The 23,038-nt window shown below is 42.0% G+C and overlaps 1 protein-coding gene across 1 annotated transcript in view; it reads right to left on the bottom strand.

Annotated features, from left to right (window-relative positions):
- Positions 1 to 3,939: 3,939 nt before the first annotated feature.
- Positions 3,940 to 23,038, bottom strand: part of kcnh4b (potassium voltage-gated channel, subfamily H (eag-related), member 4b) — a 34,553-nt gene continuing 15,454 nt past the window's right edge. The window contains exons 5-17 of the mRNA XM_041962226.1: positions 19,303 to 19,543; positions 18,561 to 18,718; positions 18,010 to 18,211; positions 16,655 to 16,849; positions 15,881 to 16,080; positions 15,336 to 15,585; positions 15,032 to 15,246; positions 10,403 to 10,441; positions 9,104 to 9,483; positions 7,898 to 7,989; positions 6,977 to 7,053; positions 5,889 to 6,051; positions 3,940 to 5,828 (exon numbers count right to left, since the gene is read on the bottom strand). Coding sequence (XP_041818160.1) covers positions 4,984 to 5,828; positions 5,889 to 6,051; positions 6,977 to 7,053; positions 7,898 to 7,989; positions 9,104 to 9,483; positions 10,403 to 10,441; positions 15,032 to 15,246; positions 15,336 to 15,585; positions 15,881 to 16,080; positions 16,655 to 16,849; positions 18,010 to 18,211; positions 18,561 to 18,718; positions 19,303 to 19,543 — 3,057 coding nt within the window. The 3' untranslated portion in view covers positions 3,940 to 4,983. The remainder of the gene's footprint in view (positions 5,829 to 5,888; positions 6,052 to 6,976; positions 7,054 to 7,897; positions 7,990 to 9,103; positions 9,484 to 10,402; positions 10,442 to 15,031; positions 15,247 to 15,335; positions 15,586 to 15,880; positions 16,081 to 16,654; positions 16,850 to 18,009; positions 18,212 to 18,560; positions 18,719 to 19,302; positions 19,544 to 23,038) is intronic.

Genomic DNA, 23,038 nt, shown 5'->3' with positions numbered 1-23,038 from the left:
TACACCACTGTCTGTCTGAGTAAAGCAGAAATCAAATGCTGTAATTAGCAGGGAGCATTGTCATAATCTACATATGAGTTCTGACACCAAACACATGTGCTGCCAGCTTCCTTTTCATCTGGACTTGCTAAGCAATCAATAATTCAGTGTATTTTTAATACACTGAATTATACTTATTACAGGACCAGACCTGGATCCACTACGACCCCATGGATTCAAAAGTATACAAATTCTTTTGTTGTCATGTTTGTAAAATAAAACATTTGAGTAATTTGAGTGGTATTTCACTGTAAAATCATTGCTCAATAGGTCCTGCTATAACACAGACCTGAAACAAAGGACTCATCAGGCTAAACAAGTGAAAAACCCTGCATTTGGATCAGTGACATGAAAATTAGTTCTTACTATGCAAGACTTTCACTAATAGCAGAGTATATTCACACTGTGGTGTTGCTGCTTTGACTTAAGTAAAGGATCTGAGTACTTGTGCTGATGAACTGCGAAACGGTGCAAAAGTGCCCTCTCGAATGCTCCTGTGATAGATGAAATATGAAAGTGCGCTCAACAGTGACCCAGTGTGGAAAAAACATGATAAATGTTGCCCTTTCACTGGAGAAATGTGATGAAGTGCCACACATCCTATATCACACCGCATCTATTGCTTTATTTTTACTTGTTTAATGAATGCAGTTTATAGTTTGAGTAAAGCAAGAGAAATCAAAACCAGCAACCATACCTTGCTGGGAACACTGTCATACTCCACATATTGAAGAACTTAAAGATCCCAAGCTGGTAAACTGTCTGACAGAGTTTTTATCTGGACTTGTTCAGCGATTGATGCAAATCCAGAGTATAATTAACTGTAGAACTGTCTGCTGGCTTTTATTCACAGGTACTTATCCAGGTCAGACATGGATGTTGGGAAACCCACTATGACCTCATTGATTCACCAGCAGATTAAACAATGTCATGTTTGTACAAAACAACAGAGTGAATGCTAATGCTAGCTTTAAACAGTCTGAGTAATTGAGCTGTGAGTATTTTCTACCACAGTAAAGCACAATCTTACTTTAGCACTGTTTATTCTATACTTCCTCATTTTATTAGAATAACAACAACAGATGGTGCAAAAATGAGGAAAGATCCTTAAATATAAGGAAACTTAAACAGCAATATTTGAAACACCTTTAATATAATAATACCAGAATACACACGTCATGGCAGCAGAACATTCATTTATCAGAGGATGTGTTGACAGGCAGGACGATGGCGCTCATTTATCTGTTGCACTGGTCAAAACTGCAGCATCTGGCAGTTGAGATCCCTGGACGATTCAGCATCATGCATTGAGTGGACGTCATGCAACCCTTGAAGTTGCTGACCGCTGTGGAAACATGGAAAGAGACAGAGTGGATCGTTAGGAGGAGTATTTACTCTGTGAGTTCTGTGTGTCTTCGTGAAGACTCAAACACTTACCGGATCCAGCATAAATGATGACGCTGGCACAGACGCTGTTTGAATCGTAGCAGGTCACCACGGGGCTCGAGCAGTGCTTCAAGCCTCCACAGTAACACTTCAACGCTTCACCTGGAGGGGAAAAAAAGGGAAGAAGTCAAACTAACCGTGCAGTTTCATCTTAATTGAGCTGAAATAGGCGGCAGGTCTGCAGGTGAACTCACTCTGGCTGACAGCCAGCAATACAAAGAGAGCGAGAATCACAGTCTTCATGTTTTCACAATGTCACCTCTCTGCAAGTCCCTGCATGAAAGAAGAGAAGGAGAAGTGTGAGAAGATCAGGCACCACACTGTCCATCCACATATCCACATAATCAAAACGTTAAACATATCCCACCTGAACCAACCAGATGAACTGTGCTTGTGGAGCGCTGGTACCCTGGCTTCCTTTTTATCCACTCTTGTTACGAAATTTTTCAGTGCTGTTGCGTATTCAGTGTATTTTAAAAACTGTTGAAATCGTCATCTGGGTTTTCCTGACAGAGAGATCTCATCAAGGACACACGGCTGCTGGGAAAACACACTCTTAAAGGAAACGCACAATAAGGCGTGGAAGATCATTAATCCTGTAAAGGTTTGTTGTGCTTCCTGGACCTTAACTCACCCTGGCTGACAACCAACAATACCAGAATAACAGGAATCACAGTCCCCATGTTTTCAAAGTGTCGCGTTTACACCACTGTCTGTCTGAGTAAAGCAGAAATCAAATGCTGTAATTAGCAGGGAGCATTGTCATAATCTACATATGAGTTCTGACAGACCTGGATCCACTATGACCCCATGGATTCAAAAGTATACAAATCTTTTCTTGTCGCACAGTAAGGTGTGGAAGATCATTAACCCTACAGATAGGAACATCGTCAAAACACAAACATATCAAGACTACTACTAATGTTCTCAATATTGTCATCTATTTGTCATAAGTAAGTGACCTAAGCCTAACCTGCTGAAACAGCTTTGAAAGTATGAGCTAATAATTGAGATGTTTTCTTATTTGTTTTCTACCAGATGTTTTAGCTTTCAAGTAAACTCCTTGCTAAATTGAGTCTTGTAATAATCATCAATAAGCTCTTTATTGATCACAGGCTGTGCTTTATGTGCCTGTTTTCTGATAGGAAGCCGCTTTGTTGACACAAGAGGCCTGTATAAAACTGAGCCAGAGGACATGACTCAAACATGACTCAAACTCAATATTTACATGAATCATCAATGTTCTTTTCTTTTACTTCTGTGTGTAATGAAACCATTAAACTGCATGAATGAAATGCACATATAGGAGTTAACAATCATGGACACTGATCAGGAATGCTGAAGCTGTTGCTGTTTCTTGTCCCTCTCAACAAATACATGAAAGATACTGTACTTTCACTTATATAATCGGATTGAGAGAGTCAAGACAGATCAGCACAAATAAAAAAAAAAGGATTAACCGAAAACTTGTTGAATTCACAGCCACTGATGAGAGAAACAACAGCTGCAAATCCTCTTCTTTTTTTTTTTTTTTTTTAAAGAAACCAATCCTCCTAGTGACTGTGCAGCAAGTACATTTGAGGTTATGTTAATAATTTAATTAAAAGACGCAATCCTTTCGAATTTGGCAGCAGCGGCTCTATAAGATTGGCTTTTCAGTGTGAATAAGTTTCACATGGGTGCAGTGGATGAAGCCTAAAAACCAAATTCAAGTGGAGCTCGACACAATGTGGACGCTGAGTTGACACAGCTTCCCTTTTAATTGTCTAAATGACGCCAGAACACATGTTATGGCCTAGCTCTGTTATGAAGTATAAAGAAAGCCACAACAGTAATAATCTCCCAGTAATGACAAAATATCTCCTTCAAGCTTTGGTTAATGTAGTATAATCAGAAATAAACCTTGAACAGATTTATTGTAAAATCATAACACTCAAAACCACTACACATGGAAGATTATACGATGAAATTATACTTTCATTTCATTTCAATTGATTTTTGAGTCTTTATTTTCCCCAAAAGTGGCACACAAGCAAGTGTGGACTCAAATTTACATTTGTACTTATCGACTACAACTATCTCAGCTTTTCTCAGGTTATGACACTTTAATAACCCGCCATTGGAAACACTAAAATCATGCATGTATGAAACAATACTTTGGGGTTTGGGAAACATAAACAGCAACCTCTCAAACCCAATTAAATCATAACCTTTATGAATGCACAGGAATCGGTCAGTCAGTCCAGTGTTTTAAATCGCTTTGATATTAATTATTGGACATTTAAGGAATATTTCTGACTGACAAGATGATCTATTGCAACTAAGCAGTCATTCATAGTATATATTATTTATTCTGACATGTTTCTTCCTCAGAAAAAAAATGACATACATCAAGTGTGACACCACAGTAAAAGACACCGTCATACATTTCTGGATACTTTATTTTGTCAGCCAAGGAGATATTCATTCAAAAAGATCAAAGTTCCTGAATACTCTCAATATTGTGTGAGTATCATGATTTAATGCTCTTCATCCCAGGAGGCATTCATATTTTGTAAATTAATGAGAGTACTAAATATTTCATGGGACCCACTTTTCATCTAAATACGTATGTTCATTTATGTTTCATTATCAGCAGCTATGTTGTGCTTACAGAAGTGTAGATCCTTGAGAAAGAATTTTTCAAGCTTTAGTAAGTTTTTTTGTGGAAAGAGCAATTAAACCTACTCGACAGCGCTACCTTTAATGCTTTGGTGAAACGAAAATAGGAAATGTATTCACATTTCCAGAAGGACTTCAGGAGAGCTTAAAACTGGAGATGAACTGAACTGAAATCAAACTTTATGTACTGTGTAGTGATCAGTAGAGTTTGGTTATTAAGAAGAACTCACAGATAAAAAACGCTGAACCTAGAAAAACATTCAATTCAAAACAATAAACAATCTATGCCGTGTGATGCACATACTCTACTCTAGGTGAAGCATGTGTCATTTTTGTTCCTCGGTACATTAAAACATCCAACCGCTCCGACCTGTCTGCCTCTCAAATACAGTATCTGTGAACACAATCAGCAAGTTGTCATGTAGAATGCTTACACATTGATTTGGAAACCTTTTCCTTAGGAAAAAGAATAAACAACTTTACCATGCAAGGAGGTAATAGATTTTATCAACTGCAAATTGCTCTGAGGATGTTGGAAAAAATATACAGTATATACTGGAACCCACTGCTGTGGAGCTTCTTTTTTTTAAAAGACACACTTCAGTAAAGCCAAGATAATGCACAAATGACATGCTTTGCATAGAAATGGTGTAAGTTGCGTGGAGTTTGACAAATATGAGAGCCCAGGAATTAAGAGAGGGAAATACAGCACACACCGACAATCTCCAGCAGGGTCTCTTTAAACACTGTCAGACGTTGCATGTAAATAAATCCACTTTCTCCTCCAGTCTTTTGTTCCAGTCGCAGTGACGTCAGCGAGTCTGCCCCTGTAATAGTTTAGTCTGTGAGGTCCAGACACCACGACTGCTCTGTGCTCTGAGTCTGGACGCCAATGCTGGACCTTCGTGATGACACGCTCTCACTGTCCCTGCTCTCCATGGAGCCCCTGTTCCCTAGCAGGCACTCCAGACTTGGGTGTTCTATGGCAGATGGGTCGCCCAGTGGAAGGTGGGGCTCGAGAGCATCCGATCGCAGTGATCCTGAATCCAGCGAGGGTCCCAGAGGCTGGCCCGGCAATGTGGGTGGAGAGGCAGACAAAGGGTGGATTGAGGGGTGTGAGTCCTCCATTTGGAAGATGGGGGTGTCCTGTATCAGAGTATGAGATGCTGGGGCGGACATCAGAACACAAATGTCCTCATGTGTGGCTTGTGATAAGTTGAGATGGGACTCAGAGGGCAGGCAGAGAGTGGGGTAAGAACTGGGTGATGAGTCCAGCAGACTGTGTGTGGACGCACCTGTAGGGGCGCTGGACAAAAGGCAAGAGTATTCATCACTATCGCTGGGAGGCTGCAGGCACAAAGTGGGCTGGGACTGGCTGATGGTGGTCGGGCTAGCACTGAGAGGTCTGTTGTCTTCATGCCCAACATGAGTTTCAAGGCCCGGGCTTCCACCCTGAAAGCCCGGGCTGACGCTCAGAAGAGACGGACTGGTCCACAGATGTGTGGTCACGCTCTCAGAGCCATGACACGGGCCTAACCGGGGTGCAGAGTTTACAGAGAGGGGGAGACAGGAGTGAGCAGGTGGACTAGAGGATTGAGGCTGGTGGTGGCTCTCTGTTTGGGTTTCAGCAGCTGCACTATAGCTCCAGTGGCCAGCGTGTGGGACACTTTGGTGGCTGTAGCCTTCATGGCTACCGGGATCATTGTGGAGGTTGTAGGTTGAAGCTAAGTTGAAGGGCATACTAGTGTCGGGGGCTGTGGGAGGGCTGGACACCATTTGGATGCCATATGGGTATGAATGGAGGGAGGCTTTGTAGTGATGCACAGATACGTGAGCCTGGAGGAGGTGCATCATGTGGTGCAGGCCCTTGGTGAGCTCAGATACTTCCTGGTTTAGTGTTCCCATCTGGGTAGAGAGTGCACACAGTTTAGCCTTGGCATTAAAAGACCTGGAGAACATTCTATACTAACTTTCATATGCTTGTGTTATACTGAGCAAACGTGGTATTGGGCAAGTACAGCTTCAAAATACAAAAAAGTAACAGCTCTGCCCAATTAAGTCCTCCGCACAGAGTGACAAATTAATCAGATTCTATTTAAGGTTTAATCCTGGACTTGTGTCCAGATGTAATTTTCTGATGACCTCCCAAAAGAGAACCAAACAATTTATAATCCCCTCTATGACTCTAGGAAATAGCTTCCTACGCAGCAGTGAAATCTAGAGGGACACAGACTGAGGTAACTGACGCAAATAGGCAAGAAAGTAGACAGAAGACTGGGAATAAGGGAGTGAAGCGAAAGGCAAAGAGGGCCAGAAAAGGGCCACAAGTAGAGCTGTCATCAAAAAAAGAATTTTTTTCTTGAGATTGTTGAGTCAGCACTCCCGACAATCCTCTGCATTGCAGAGAGTGCCCTGCTGATTAATTAATATTGACTTCAGACAGCACCTACCTGGGCCCATCTGGATCTTTTCGCTGCACCTGCTTTCGCTGTATTTACTTTCAAATTAAGAGTGCAGGGACAAACTGAGCTACAAGGCAGAAACTGAGTCTAGTTGATCTCACTTTATATTTTTTCCCTGTAAATGTACCATGTCTGGTTATTGGATGAGATGGCAGAAATGCATCTATGAGAAAAGCTTATGAGTCTCTGTTATTTTGTTGGTCTTTATCATGAATTAATCAATTTCCTACTTTATTCCATATTCAGTCATTTCAAATTGCTTTACAGACAGGAGACAGAAGGGATGATGAGAGGGATACAGAGCAAAGTTGATGCTACATTATTTTTGGCCCAATCAATTTTAATTTGGGTTAGGGGTTGTACCTTACCTTGTGGTTGAGTTGACTGATGCTCTGTCTGACCTCCTCTGTCTCCAGCAGCAGACTGGCATTAGCCTTTGTGGAGTCTGGAGAAATTAGGAGAAAATGTATTGGAATTAATAAGAAACAAAATTCTGATGTGTCACTCCAGATACAATTACACATTCAGGATCCATATTTACAGTGCGTGCATGCATGCATAGTATCTATCAGCTGACAATGTGTCAGAGAGGTGTTAATCGAACTGGTAAGGTGCAGTTCTTCTGCGCTGCATTATATAATATATTAGAAACACCTTAGAATATTTTACAAGGTTATATAACAACACTTCAGATTATTGCTGGATATTGTTCATGATATTATGTCGAACAGTATGTCTGTATATCTTAAGAAATGCTTTATGGTGTCTTGACTATGTGATGTTGCTCCAGCATGTTTGGACCTACAAGCGTTTGAGGGATTTTGACATGACCAGAATGATGGCAAACAGACCACACTAGCAACTATGTGGAATCAGTGAGGCACAAACAAAACACAGCAATCCACTGGGAGGTGCTGCAGGATGGCTAGAACAACAAAAACAACTACAAAAAAAATGCCACTTTCAGTATTTAGATTGCTCCGCTGTACTGTTGTGCCTCTCTATTGTCAACACACTCGTTATTCTAAAGTAAATCAGTTGGACTGAACTGGACATTCAACCCAGGGTGATCATCAGTGAGAGCTCAGGTCAGATGATCTGTACCCTGCTTTGACCTCTCTTGTCCTTTAACATGTTCTCTGACTCTTTGGAGACCTAGCTGTCATTTCAGTTCTCTGCGCTCTCACGTTTCCCCACGGCAGCATCGTATCCACTGTTTGAACTCTCGAGTTCACCTCCAGCCATCTGGCACCCAGGTGACCCTCGCAGCTGGTGGCGGTTTGGCTTACCTTGGGTGCTGCCTCCTGTACTGGCTTTAGGCCCGCTGTGCTCCACGTTGAAATGGAACGTGTGTCCATTGTCTTCGATGCCGTCTACAACCCTGGCGGGAGGGGTGGAGAGGAGGGAAGCTGGAGTTAATGTAACAGTAGAGCGTTTTCAATTATCACAGGAGCCAGCACACGACCCAGGAATGTGCCATGAGAGCTGCTGCTGGCAGAGACCCATGTGGGTTTGAACATGAGGAGAAGAGCCCAGTCTGGAGGGGTGGACACCTGAGCTCTCTGAACCAGCACTTACCCATATCTAGGACTTACTGGATGACTTAGGGATACATTATGAATACAGATGGTTGGGGCAGAAGGATAAGGTGCTCTGGTAATGAAATGCAGTGACATCTGTTGAAAAATGCAATGCAAATACACTCCATTTGCATTACGGGGATGATGCAGGTTTTGGTAGCATGACTTTAAGTGTCCATTACTGCAACGCCTTACTTAGATCATCTCAGAAGTTCTAAGGCAATCATAACTTGGGTGATTATATACATAGACGTCACACTGTCTATGAAACTAGACTATCAGGTTGAAACAGGGCATCTAAGAAGGACATGAAGTAGAGGGGACTGTTTGAAAATGGGTAGATTGGCCCCATAACAAACACAAGTAGGCATCAAGCCCATGGTATGATGTATCTAATGAAGCAAACCATTGTGAAAAAGGTTGTCAAGTGGACACATATTTTTGGTGCTTCAGAATAAATGAATTTCAGCTTTTGGAGGTAAACCACCGTGTTTAAGGAGAGACACTACCATGTTGCCACTCAGGTCACTTTGAAACCTGCAGATTACATCATGATAAGCATTAAAAACATACTGTTTCTAAAATAATGAGAGGCAAAGACAATTTGAAAATATAAAAATCCAGTGCAATTGTTTTAATAAATTCTGCCTTTGTGAAGCTTATTACTTTACATTTGCTGTAGACACTGTGCCAGGTGCTGAGTCTATTGGGAAGTGTCTTAAACTAGACATCTTAGTTAAGGTAGTACTTACAGTATATTACTATATTCCATTGCATTGCATTACATTAAATAGCTGTTTCCATTTTTCTATTTAGCCAAACCAGCTACCAACATTGAAGAATTCATTTAATTTAGACTTTGATAAGTTCTTATTTGTTTTCTGATTCTGAATTTGATGATAGCTTTCACAATACCTGGGACTGAGATCTGGGGGTCCAAAGCAGGTGACAGTTGGGATAAGCAGCTTTGTGGGCTTTTGCTCAGCCCCGGACTCTCCCTGGGCTGAAGTTGAGGCTGGGGTGGTTGTAGGGGTGCTGTGCTCTTTTTTCGATGGTGCCTGAGGGGACGAGCTCTGGCCGTGGAGGCCACGGCTGAGGTTTGGTGAACGGCAGCGTCGCAGGGCATTGAACTGCCGCAGTTCATCCCCAAGGAGGTTCCCCAGGGAGGTACGGCGAACGGGGCTGCTGAAGCTGGGCAGCAGGAGGTTTCGACGGGAGCGGGTCGCTGGAGAGAGGTGGAAGGAGTCGTCGAGGTCATCCCCCTTTGTTTCCACGATGGAGGGGAGTCTGGATTCCTGCAAAACAGCAAATACAATGTACAGCATTAATAACTCTACACTTTTTATTTTCGTTATCGAGAGGTGCACTAATCCTAAAACTGCCTGATTTGTGTTTCTCAAAATACAAAACCCTGAGGACATGAAACACATCAGAGCAGAAAAACAGTTTGGTAAATAGAGGAGAAATAATTACATGAATACTGAAATATTTAGAAATATTGGAAAATGTAATTAAAGACCAAATTTAGAATGCCACTCACAATACCTTTCCCCATTAAAAAATTTCCTGAGCAATCTGGCATATAATAATAACTCTATTTATGCTGATGAGTTAGATGCTGATAAAGAGCAATTATTCTGTTACAGCTGATGATACTTTAATCACATTCTTTAATCCTGTTACAAATCCATTATGCTTTAACCATGGCTGCCTGTGTGCTTGTGAGAAAAACAATTGGTTCTACATCAAATTTAACTTTTAGTCACAGCACTGTAAACAGCATTTTAATAACAGGAAAACAAGGCGGAACATACAGCAAACAGTACATAGTGAGAAAAGTAGCTCATAAGGTTTCCCATCAGGAGAGCGAGTGACCCAGTTAGTGAGCTAACTCCAGGGACTGAACTGCTCTTTCTATTCCAAATGAGTTTCAACCTGTAGGGGAAGTCCTTGCACAAACCCTCCCACAGCACTCACTATCAATAAAGTACAGTATGTCCCAGATATACATGGGGGTTTTACCTTAAAAAAGCAGACACAAGACCCAAAGAATTGAAATCCATGACACAAATATACCTTTACAACAACGGCCGACTCTAATAAAGTTCAAAAACAGGTTTTGTCAATTTATTCTTACTTAAAAGTATGTTAAGGAAACCGTGTACCGTATGAATAATGACACTCAGAGAGGAGAAGAATTTGAAGTGAACTCACATGAGAAAGCCTGGGTGACCGTGAGAACCTGCTGTGGCCCTGCAGGAACAAAAAGAAAGCAACAGCGATTAGAAAAAAATATCCTCAGGCAAAATTTAGTAATTTAATCAATTTGTATCCTCTTTATTAATTCTTTATTTTACCTTGACATCTATGGAAATGAAAGGAGCCCTGTGAAGTTTTCAACTATTACGTGTATCCTTGGGGGTCTAAAAAACATGTTGAGTACATTTTCTTCCTCCATGCAACATTTGCAAAGCATTTGAGTATTTTAAATCCATGCTAACTAGCTTACACCTGTTGGCTAGTGCATGGCACAGGATAAATACAACCAGGACCTACTCTTTTCCCTTTTGCTTCTATTCAAATGAACTTGCCGGTGATGTCGCCCTTTGCTGCACAAGCTGAATCACATAGCCGACCATTTTTTTTACACCTGACTGCAGAGGGATTCCAGCAAAAGTTTGTCTTGCTTCTGCCGTTTGAAGAGACAGCAAGCAATTTACCATCATCACCAGCTGGATGGCAGATGAAACGATGGTAGTGTGAAGTCTTCCCTCATGTGTGAAAAATGTGCTCCTGACGACATGGTTTAATGTGACAACACACGCCACGGTCTGTCGCTCGACCAGTATAGTGCCAGTGATGCTCTTTGATGCAGGAAGCCAGTTCACTGAGGCTACGCATTAAATTTAATCCTTCGTTGAAGCACAATACTGAGTTTAAGAATCAGCACCACTCAAAGGCAATCAAAGTGAAAACATAACCCAGCTGTGAAACTTTGCATCTCTTCAGACGGCGGTGCTATGTGAGAGGCAGAGGGGACAAATTCTCCTTATAAGGAAAACTAACCCTGGAGCAACATGGAACTAACCAGCAAGGAATATTGGTGCCAAATGACGTTAATTGAACATCAATATCAATTAATGGGGCACAGATGCCACAAGTGTCCCACATAGCAAAGTAGGTTTGCAGGGTTTTAATTGACAGCCTTTTTTCCTGTCACTCACAAGTGTGCTATCTTGTCATGTAGGCTTTTCTCACTGTATTCATAGTCAATGTCATCACTTGAGTCACAAATGAGAAGTGTCTTGTAAGTTAGTAGAGTGAGCAGATGTCTTTCAATCCCAGAATGCATTTCACGGGATCTGTTTTTGCTACAAAAGTAGAGAAAGTCTAGAAAACACTGACTGAGAATCACGACATGAATTGTGGCCTCACAAAACTCCTTAACCACACGAACAACAACCTAAAACCAATTGTTATAGGTAGAAAATGAAGCATGACTGATGACACATGCTTGGCTTTGTTTGTACCATAAATGTATTTAGAAACTGGTGTTGGTGAGTAATTTGGGACAAAACCACCTGGGACAGCTGATGTGACATTTTTTTTCTGTCAACTCCTCTCTGTACTCTGTCAGCCCACTCCTGGTTGGCATTGTTATCCAATCCAACATGTCAAAAACACTAAGCTCATCTTGTCTACAGCTTTTTGTTTTTTCTACTCCCACCACTGGTTACCCGTGACTGCCTTTATCAACTTTGTTAAACTACTGTTGTCATCTGAAGCTCCAGAGGGGGTTGCGTCCTAATAACTCCTGAGTGACCAGCTTGTTCTTCACACTCCATGACTACTGACTACTTAACTCTCCCTGTGGCGAGACGGTCATTACAGTCCAACAAATTTTGACTCAGTGCTGGCTCCCTGGTGGTGGAATGACCTTCCCACTCTACCCTGGACAGTACAGTCACTCTTTAGCTCTGAAAACTCACCTCCCTTAAGAAATAAACCATGCTCCGAGGGTTTGAGTGCATTCAAACATCACTCAAACTGACCATAAAGTGGCAATTTCTGATTTTTTTCAAATTGTAAACACTACATTACTACCTTTTAGATTGATATGCAACGTGTAAGCAAATAGTTATTTAGACATCAAGCAGTTATGGAGTAACATTAGCATTTATGTTCTGTCATGTTTTATGGAGATCTTGCCAATGCAAATCTAACATTCACTCTCTTTTACATCTGAGGGAAATATCCGGCTATTTACCTTATAAATGCTACACACTGTTCTCCACCTAGTTGCTAACTGTGTCTGTCTGCTGTTTGGTGCTGACAGGTAGTGTACAGTGTGTTTTTAGAGCTTTTTCAGTGGAAACAGCTGCAGCAAAAAACAACACTGCACTTACAATGAGAGTGAACCACAGCAATTTGGGCTGCACAGCTAAGTAATCAGCTGAAATTCACTATAAAGCTCAGCGAATCTGAGGAAATCTGCAGAATTAGGTGATAATTCCTTTTAGAAATTTTGATTGCAGCTGCTTCAAAATACAAAATCAACTTGTAGTGTTCTTTGCATTATTAGAAAGTTGGTGATGAAACAATTTCAACTTCTTGGAGATGTGAGTTGCTCCAGATAAGATACTCCGCTTCTATCATAAAACGCAAGCGTAAAAAAGTCAACCTGAAAGTAGCATAAAGGGTTATTCCTGATATTACAATATAAAGATAAAAAAAACAACCTTTAGTCTGTTTGTGTCTGTTAACTGTCTGCTGAGTAAAAAAAAGCTGTAAAACTTCTCTACCAAAACATATTGAAAAGAATTTAATTGACACAACTGCAATAAAAGTTGAAACTGAATTATAGAGTCGACAAAAAAAAATCCTCATTTTCCATCTGGCAGTCTGGGTTTTTCCCTTTTAGACAAGATAAAATAGTCCCATTTGGATACCTTATACTGTAATAGGCATTCCTACAATCTGTTTCTTTGGCAGTATTTCACTACAACTGACTGATTGCTGTACACTCAGCATACAATTCGCAAGTATCTCTCAAGTGTAAAAGGACCTCCCTTCCTACAACAACTCCCACCTCAAACCATCACCATGAGGATGTGGATGATCCCAGTATAACTGTATAGGTGTGTGTGTGTCAGGAGTCAGTGGGACCTGGCAGCTGCGACCAGATAGCTGAGGACTCCTTCATCCTGTCGGGGAGGCCGGTGCACCGGCTTTGTGCTTCAGCATAAACTCAGAGCAGATGGTGTAAGAGAAGTATAGAGGTAGTATTGATGATCAGCCACACCCTAGAGAAGCCTGCTTGACTCAAAATTAAAGACTCTAATAACTCTTGTAATGTAAGCATATATATGGTATCTATACAACAAATTCTCTGTTCACAGAGATCTTAAGATACTTAACTTTTCTCCACTAATTGAGAAAATGAACAGATCATAGGTTTTCTGACATATATGCATCTGTAAGGTGCCAAATCTGATCTGTGATGTCTCTTTATGGAGTGTAACTCCTCAAACATAATCATTCTGTTTTTGAAGCCGCATGAATACAGTTGAAGCCGTTCTCTCTCAGCCTGACTGACGAAAAGACATCCGGTAATTAACACGGCCAGCACAGATTGTCCTGTCCTTCATGTTCCAACCAAACAAACAAAAAAAAAATGAACAAAACCCCCTGAAATGAATAAAGTAATGAGCAACAAAACCTTCAAACAATGAGGAGGGCCTGTGGGGACCAAAATGAAAAGCTTGAAGCAAGTACCAAATGCTTAAGACTGACAAAGGATGAGATTGGGAAAGTCCTCGGGGAGCTTTGTCAGTTCTTGTCAGTCACACATAAGAGACATCTTGGAATTAATTTGTTTTGATCATACGGTTCAACAAAATGCCATGCTAAACAGCTATTCAACCGTGTTGAACGGTTTCTGTAATTAATGAAGTTACTGAACTTTCGGGTTTTCATGATGTACCTTTAAACAGATTGTATAACATTGCCTGAAAACATTGCTACATGTGTAACATCAACAGGTGCATTTTCTCCACAGACGGAGGATTATCTTGCCTTACGTAATGCTTTCTTAAATAACTGTGAGGGGTAGCAGGCAGTACTGAGAGGAGGTCGGTGTCTGGGTGTAATGTCATCCTGCTGTGCTTTGGGGTGGTAACAGGGAAGCGATACGGCTGCCTGACAGTGGCACCCACGCATGGTAATTGGTGTGACAATCAAGCCACCAACAGCCCTTTGGTCGCTGTGGTGGAACAAGTGTCAAGGAGAGTGACAAAGGCACCTTGGGGGGGCACAAACGTGTTGTCTGGTGTGTTGTATACTCTATTCCATGGTGAGACAAATGTAGGGGGAAACGGTGAGGATGTAGAGCCAGATGCAAATGTCAATCTAACCGCTGTGCTGTGAACCCAGAAATGGAAAAAGAACAATAACGTGTCTGGGTCCATTTTCAGTGAGTAAACAGGATGAACAGAAAAATGTGTATTACAAGAATATTCAAAATGATTTAACACTTAAAAACGGAATCATGAGGTTTTTGGTGTTAGCTCATCACACAGGTTGAAATCCATTTCAGAAGTGGGAAAAATATTAGATTCTCCACTTACAACAGCCTCAGTTGACAAGAGAGTATCATCACTACTCTGCTCAACTACACTTACTGTATAGTAAACATGTGGGTAAGACATTGGTGGAAAGTTTGTGGACTGGTAGGCTCAGGTTTAAGCAAAGCAAATTAACGTTTTTATAAGGTATATAAAAGTTTAAAGAGAGGAAAAAAGGAGACCTAATCAACTTTTCTGTGTGCGAGTATGTATTTCGTACCTCATCCTGGCTGCCCTCACGCAGATTGTAGGTGAGGTTGTTGTGGATGTCGGAGGCGAAAACACTGGCGTACTCGGGGTAGAGTTCCAGCACCTCTCTCAGGCCACGCACACTGATATACTGGAGGTCGCAGTAGGTCAGTGCTTTCACGTCAGCATTGGTCTTGATCACCTGGTCTGTTCCAGGCAGGTCAGACCCAATCAGGTCCCCTTTTCCTGAAATTTAAATAAATATTAACTTTCCTACTCAATGTTATTCTATATTAACACCTTAAATATGGTGCTAAAAAGACCACAGTACATACCTAATATTGCCAGCACCATGCTGTCTTTCAGCACCTCCAGAGACCCGGAGCAGACAAAGTAGTTGGCATGCAACGCGTCACCCTGACGGATGAGGTACTCCCCAGGGACACAGAAGGAGGTTTTTATGTGGAGGGAGAGCGAGCGCAGGCAGCCACGACTGGCCCCCTTGAAGACCGGCAGCTGGAGGATGTCCTTATTCAGATGCATGGCGATGTCGGCCCGGAGCTCGTCAGGGAAGTCGTGCAGGAGCTGGGGATGTGTGACAGATGTAATGAGGTGTGACACTGATTGGTAATTAGGGAATGGACTGTGTTGCCACCAGTTACCCTCTTTTGAATTTCAATAGGATGTCAATTGCTGGTGCTCAGGCGGCCATGTGTTGTGAAAGATCATAAACAACTACAGCTGCAAATGATTGTAAATGGGTTGCAGAACAGATTTCAGTGCTCAAATGTAGTCTAAACATCGCCCTGAAGTTTCTGGAAGGCAGGCAGCACCGCGTACAAAATAATTACATGACAACAACACTGAAAGGGAGTCCTACCTCGTTGGCATCTATACCATTGTTGACAGACCATGTGGTCTGGAAGTACTCCAGCATGCGTTGTTTGAGCTGCTGGGGCAGGCGGTGGACACGGATGAAGTCCTTCAGGTCCTTCATGCGTGTGTGGTAGAGAGAACGGCGTGAGTACATACGCTGGATGATGGCCGTCACGTTACCAAAGACCAGGGCGTGCATCAGTGCTGTTTGAGAGATGGAAACAAACAGTAAGAAAGACAGTAAATGATAATATTAAGGCTGAATATTTGGGAAAAGTAATAAAAGCTGAAATTAGAATCTGAGGCATGTTTTTTTAGCATATTATAATTTAAATGGGTTAAATTGCAACAACAGAAAACATTTTTAGGATTACTTTTACTTTTCACTCCCTTCAAACACTTTTCCTGTTTTAAAATAATAATGTAATTTTATATTGATAACGGCCCAATCATCTACACCTTACAGTTACAGTTTATTTCCTTATTGATCCACACAGGTGCCACCGTAATTTACAGCTTCATTTGTATCACTATTCTGACAAGCTATCTGAATAAAAATTAATGCACAATAATCATCCTCTGGGTTGTTGCACCAATAATTGCAACCTCAGCTAAAATAATCTGTTTATTGTTACGTAAAGATGGGAACAAGCTGCGTCTTAAAGGCCAGCCAACCATCCAACCCACTTCCTGCTGAATTTCTTGCACTGCCGTGCCGAAATGAGGCACTGTTATGCCAGGACGCCAGAGGGAGAATGTACCCTGGTGTCAGACATACCGCCGACAAGCATGGTGCAGATGGAGAAGATCTTCTCAGCATCGGTGTTGGCACAGACGTTGCCAAAGCCCACACTGGTCAGGCTGCTGAGGGTAAAGTAAAGGGCAGCGATGTAGGAGCTGCGCACCGTCGGGCCGCCCACCGTGCTGTTGATGTAGGGCGTCTCCAGACGTTTGCCCAACTCATGGAGCCACCCTTGAAGGAGAAGCCAGAGCATGAGACAACAATGTCCAAAAGTTATGATCCATGTTATCTTTACGTTTGTGGTGGTCTGTCAGCTCAGAGCGAGATGGCAGTGGCAGGAGGTCACTGCAATACATGGTGTAAGAGAGACAAAAGCGTATGTTTGGCTTTGTGTGTGTGTGTGTGTGTGTGTGTGTGTGTGTGTCTCAGAAGGAGATTTCCAGCAGTGTCAGGAGGCTGGCATGTCGGTGCGGGACAGGGCAAAATTAGATTGGCTCCACCAGGGATAAATAAGGTCGAGTGTTAATTAGCAGGTATGACCTAACCTGCTTAAGTATGCACAATCACACACACACACACACACACATACACACACACAGGCTGCACACAGACTGGACCAGATGTTTAATTTTGCTGTAGCATGCAGTATGTCACAGTATGTGTGTAGCTGTTTTTGGTTGTTTAAAAATCATACGTGGTTGCTAAGATGCAGGATTAAACATGGTAATAAAAGAATCAACACAATCTTTGATCTGATTACTCAGATTTCATATATAGAATAGAAAAGCCTGTCAGTTTTTGATTATGGGGTTTTATTGCTCTCCATGTTGAACCATGTTCAAACAGTGACACAAACAACATTAGTGAGCTGCTTCCCACCAGTCGTTTTATATCAGCTTTTGATCTGGTTTCAGAGAGTCCTCATTAGAGCGCCAGAGTATGGTGTTTGCCACCATCTCACCACTGAGCAGAGCTAGACATCCCAATAGGTGAGCCATGGCTAATTATAGCTGAGTGGGGACACAACAAATGTCTACTCACTCTATTGAAAATATCTTTTTGTTTGTCAGAATTTCTGCCTATTTAAAAATAGAAACAACTGACTTGCAAAGCATCTATGATGACTGAGTCATGTCTGGAAAGTCAGCAGTGCGCTTAAATTATGAAATGAACACTTTAATAAAATATTCGATTTATTTCCTCTCAGAAGGCACAGTGAAGACAATGAATAAATAATGGCAGATGGTACAAATCAATGGAAATATTTCCTCATTTATCCTTTACTGAGAAAGGAAATATTATTTTCCTGTCTTTGCTGGATGAAACACCAAAACTGACCCTCATACTTCCAAAAGCTTCTGCTCTAGCAAGGCCTGATCAATCAGACTCACCAATGTCCCAGGTCTCATTGGTCTCTATCTCCTTGCGTCCAATCATGTACCAGATGCAGGCCATCCAGTGTGCCAGCAGGCCAAAAACAGACATCAGCAAGGTCAGCACCATGGCGCTGTACTGGGAGTAGCGATCCAGCTTCTGAAGCAGGCGAAGGAGGCGCAGCAGGCGTACGGTCTTGAGCAGGTGGACCAAGGAGGTCTGAAGAGGAGAGGCAATTTTGGGAGACATAGTGGCAGAGGAAAGGAGAGAAAAAGTGAATCCCCCTGCCTTGTTTTATCTGGACACACACTGTGTGTATACTGCATATACACAGCTGAATGTCACAGCTTGGACAAGCAGCGACTTCTTTTGCTCGAACAAATTAGCATATCTTGTGTAAAATTCACTATTTAAGGAGTGCTTGTCACATGGTAGTGACAACAGATGCAGGATCTGGATTTCCAAAGACTATATATTTCAAGGGAAATCAATTTTCTGCTTAAGTCCTCAGAATCAGAGGCAGTGAAAAAAATGAAAGCTGAACATGTTGCTGTCCAGTTGTACTCACCACTGTGATGTTGAAGGCATACAGCAGGTCAAAGGGCAGGGCAGCCACCAGGTCCACAAAGAACCAGGTGGTGGCGTAGTGAATGCAGATGGAGCGTGACTCATACACCACCTGCCCTGACTGGCTTACATAGGTGGTGCGAAAGTTCAGGATAATGTCTGCAAATAGAAAGGTTGAACTTTTTTTTTTCTCAGTGACTGAAATGCAGGATAGTCTTTTTCATATTCAGTCAACTGGCTGATAAAGTGGAACAGATTGTATAGTGTCACATGCTCTGATTCAATCCCAGTGGGTCACTATGTGATGTATAGACCACACAACTGGAATATGTCATTGTTTTAAGGCATCCGTATGGGTGAGTGAGTTTTACTAGACAGATCATCTAACCCTAGTGTCAGAATGTGGCAAACAGATAGCAGGCAGACCTCTGGGTGTGTGTCTGATAAAGCAAAACCTCATCTGTCATCCAGGCTGTTGATATTTGCAGAGATGAAGGCTCATCATCACTCAATACAAATTTCAGTTATGAGAAGTTAGAAGAAAGTGTGACGATGGTGGCAAATTAAATAAAGATTTTTGAATTTTAGAAAGCGCGCACTGCAATGTGCAGACCAGTCTTAGCAGTAAAAATCACAAAAATTGAGAACCTCAATTCTCTGACACTGTCCTAGTAATTAGTTGAGCACACCACGAGAACTCCATGTGGAAAACAGGAAGCCACAGTAACTTCTTTAGCACTCACCTATGATAAAGAGCATTTCCACAACAATGTCACTGACGATGGTGGAGCGTGCAGCTGTGACAGTGTCGTCGTACGGTGTGAAGCTGACGTTGTAGGGCACGGTGACGGCCACATAGAAGGTGGCCAGCAGAATGAGCCAGTCCCACAGGGCTTTGGACACACTGTAGTGGAGCAGAATGAAGCGCGACTTCTGCACTGCTGCCACCTTGTACTCCGGTATTGAAGGCTTATCAATCATGCTCTGTAAGGGAACAGGTACACTTAGTAAAAATATCTATCACACACTAACAGCCTCTTGAATTTTAAGCTTACGGTGATAAATATACAAAACGCACAAAGCGCATTGGAGAAGCTGCATAAATGAATAAGTTGATAACCAGATGGTCACGAGGCGGAGTGCTATGAAAATAAATGACAATCAGACAGACTTTGCAGTGCCAAGATTTAGCAGAAACAGACAATATAAATGTCAACACCCTCCCTAGAGCTCTGACCGCTGATGATTCAGTACGGTAGGCAACTCAAGTGAAACCGATATGGTAATGCTGCTGATTATCTATTTTTGCCAGCCTCCTATAGACAGCGATAAAGTGTTTAAATGGTCATGCATTAACAATACAAAATGACAGAGATAAGACTGTGGTCAGTGAGGGGGAAACTGATAATTTCATACATGACTTGGCCTTGGCTTGACTTCATCCCACCAAAGCCATTCGTGCCTTAAGTTTCAGGTGGCACAATACGATGGCAGTTGAGCTATTATAAGTAAATGAGGGAAACAGAGGCATCAGCTGCTTTTATTTTTGAAAGTCACTTCTTCATTCCAGTCATTTAATTTTTATTGAGAAAATCCAATTGCAGAAAGTATGAATTGCCACTGCTGATGAGGTGGGGAGTCCATTCTGCACATAATGAGACTGCAGCTCTCCAAATGGGGCCATGCACTTGGCACATAATAGCCTTAACCATGTTTAGGAGACAGGAGGAGAAGCTATTACTTTTGACAGAAGCGAGAGGGAAACAGAAAGGGGAGATAAATGAGCAGTAATCCATCCAGGAACAATGTGGCCACTTCACAAACAGGTGTGTGCAAGAAACAAGGAGGTCGATTAATGAAGTCTTTCCTGTAAGGGCTCTGGAGCTGCCTGGATGACTTGGAGGAAATAGCCAGCCTATTTGAAAACACACACCTCACTTTTTTTGTACTTCAAAAAGAAGAGAAATGCCACAGAACAATCACACACTCCACTGCGTGAATGAAGGAAATATGTTCAAATTGTTGCCAGTGAAATGTCTGTCTGTATATTAAATTGGGAGCAAAAATGTTCAAATTGATTGTGGCTGTTTGACACTGGACAATGTCTGGTAAAAAAAACAGTGCTTTATCAAAGCATACAGTATATCTGTTGGTGGGTTTTCATTGCCTATGGAGTCGCTCTTATGCTCCCAGGGTACTATAATAGTAGGAACATGACAAACGTATACGTTCCTAATTCTACATATGTGCTCTCCCGGGGTCCTACGTTCCCAGGGTAAGGTTAGCGTTTAGGGCCGTGGGGACTTGGGACCTTGGGAACATAGATACACTCCCTTTGTAACCACAGTGGAAAATCTAGAGTAAAGACCTTGCTGACTATCATCAACAGCTGAGTTCAAGCTATGTCAGCAAAAGCTGGACTGTTTTTTTTAATTTGCCTTACATCACAGAGGTCAGGACGCCTTCCTGACCTTTGGCACCCGAGGCCAATGGCCGAGCACATCTCAGTGATTAGAAAAGAAAAGCCCAGCACTGTGGGGACACATGGGACTGCATGTCACACAGCTACAGCTGGTCTTCGCACTTCATTAAGTCACACTGTAGCCCAGAGCTTACTGTTCCGAACTACATCTCCCAGCATCCTTCGGGCTTTAGCACTGATAAAAGCCTGTCCTTGATGGGAAAGAGGATACACGAGGCTCACCATGTGATGACAGAATCCGGACTATTGTAGAGGATCCACAGCCTTTAATTTATACCCCAAACTACTACTCAACTTTTTTCCAAGTGATTACTCCACAGCAGTAATGCAGTGGGAGTACACCACAATAAAAACTGTAAAATGACCAGAACCACAAGTCCACCCACAAGTGAGGAAACACAAGTTGATTACTCTCAATTGACTCTTATTTGACCTTTACCTATCAAATGATTTCAGGATCATAAAACTAACTAGACTTTGTAGTACGGGCTTCAATTTCAATGATCTGGTTTTCTATACTAAATTGCATTACAGTAAGAGGCCAAACATAAACATTCACTGTCACTGAAAGCATCTTTGTGAGTGAGTGTGTGGAAGGCAAAAATAAGGATGTAATATGTGAGAGCTCAGGCCATGGACACAAACTATGAGCTCTGTATTTCAGTCAACAAAGTATTTGCATCATAACTTAAAAACGCCTCCAGATTGCACTATTTTTCTCTTTCATCACCCTCTGGCAAGTGCATTAAAATGAAAAGAGGCAAGAGTGGCTCTCCCCCTGGAAATGCTTGAAATCAAGTCTGAGCTACTTGTCAGTTTGCCTTGGACTGGTTACAGTAGCTGATACACTCATAGGCTGAAAGCAACTAAACTGCCAGAACAGACAAGCGCTTGTGTTTTGGTGAGGCGCTTTCAGGAAAAATTCAAGATGAAAATGTCCATTAAGGAGGCAATGTAGTGTGTGGTAGACCATTTAAAAAGTATGTTACCTGTGTGGTCTGATAATAACTGTATGCAAAGTGCTGTGGAATTGTGCAACTTCTAAAATCAGTTGACAGATTTCCATTTGTAAATGATATCTCTCTGTCAGTGTTTTTATGGCTATGCACATATTTAAAGATATGTGTGTGTCTACATGTTTTCGAGCAAAAAAAAGCACCACCCTTTTCTTCCTTGCCTTGCAGGCTGATGGGCTACAAATAGAGATCTTGTCAGAGTAGATCTGGCTGGCTGTGGTGTGGAGGCAGAGGATCACATTGTTAGCTAACTGCTACTGAGAGACAGACAGAGAGACAAAGTGAAAGAAAGGTAGAAAACAGAATGGGAAGAATATAGTCATAATCAGAGTGGGAGGATGGCAGTGGCGGAAGAAGTATTTTTGATCCATTACTTAAAGTAGAAATATCACAATGTAAACATACTCTATCATAAGTTAGTAAGTCCTGCATTTAAAATCTCTGAGGTATTATCAATTAAACATGCCTGTTTCCTCTGATTTATAGTGTAAGCATATGTAAATATAAGCATTAACTTGCAGAAAACGGAAGTCCTCGAGTTAAGTACAAGCACTTTTAAACATGACAGAAAGTATTGGATGTTGGAGGGTATGGAGGGCTTCAATGTTTGAGCTGCAGTAGGAGAGAAAGAGGAAGTGGGAGAGATCATTTAAAAGCAGAGGAAAATGGGAGCAACAGAGTGACAGAGAGACAATGTGGGCAGAGGTGGCAGGATCCAGAGGGATGAAGCCAAAAGGAGATGAGGTTAGAGTGACAGATGGGAGGGAGAGAAAGCTGCAGTGAAAGAGAGGCTAAAGCTAAAAACGAGGAAACAGAGGGCACGGAGACGGATGGGGTGGAGAGATAAGGACAGGACCTGGCTCACCCTACAGGAATTTCCTCTCGGTTTCCAGATGTACATAACAACTCTACGAATACTAAAGATTTGGCTAATTTTCAAAGTGTGGCAAATCCCACATGCCAGGTCCCTGGTGGACATGT

This window comes from Chelmon rostratus, chromosome 21, assembly GCF_017976325.1.
Source record: "Chelmon rostratus isolate fCheRos1 chromosome 21, fCheRos1.pri, whole genome shotgun sequence".
Classification (NCBI taxonomy): Eukaryota; Metazoa; Chordata; class Actinopteri; order Chaetodontiformes; family Chaetodontidae; genus Chelmon; species Chelmon rostratus.
Note: the sequence above shows the minus strand (reverse complement) of the source record. Positions and strands in the feature narration are given on the sequence as shown.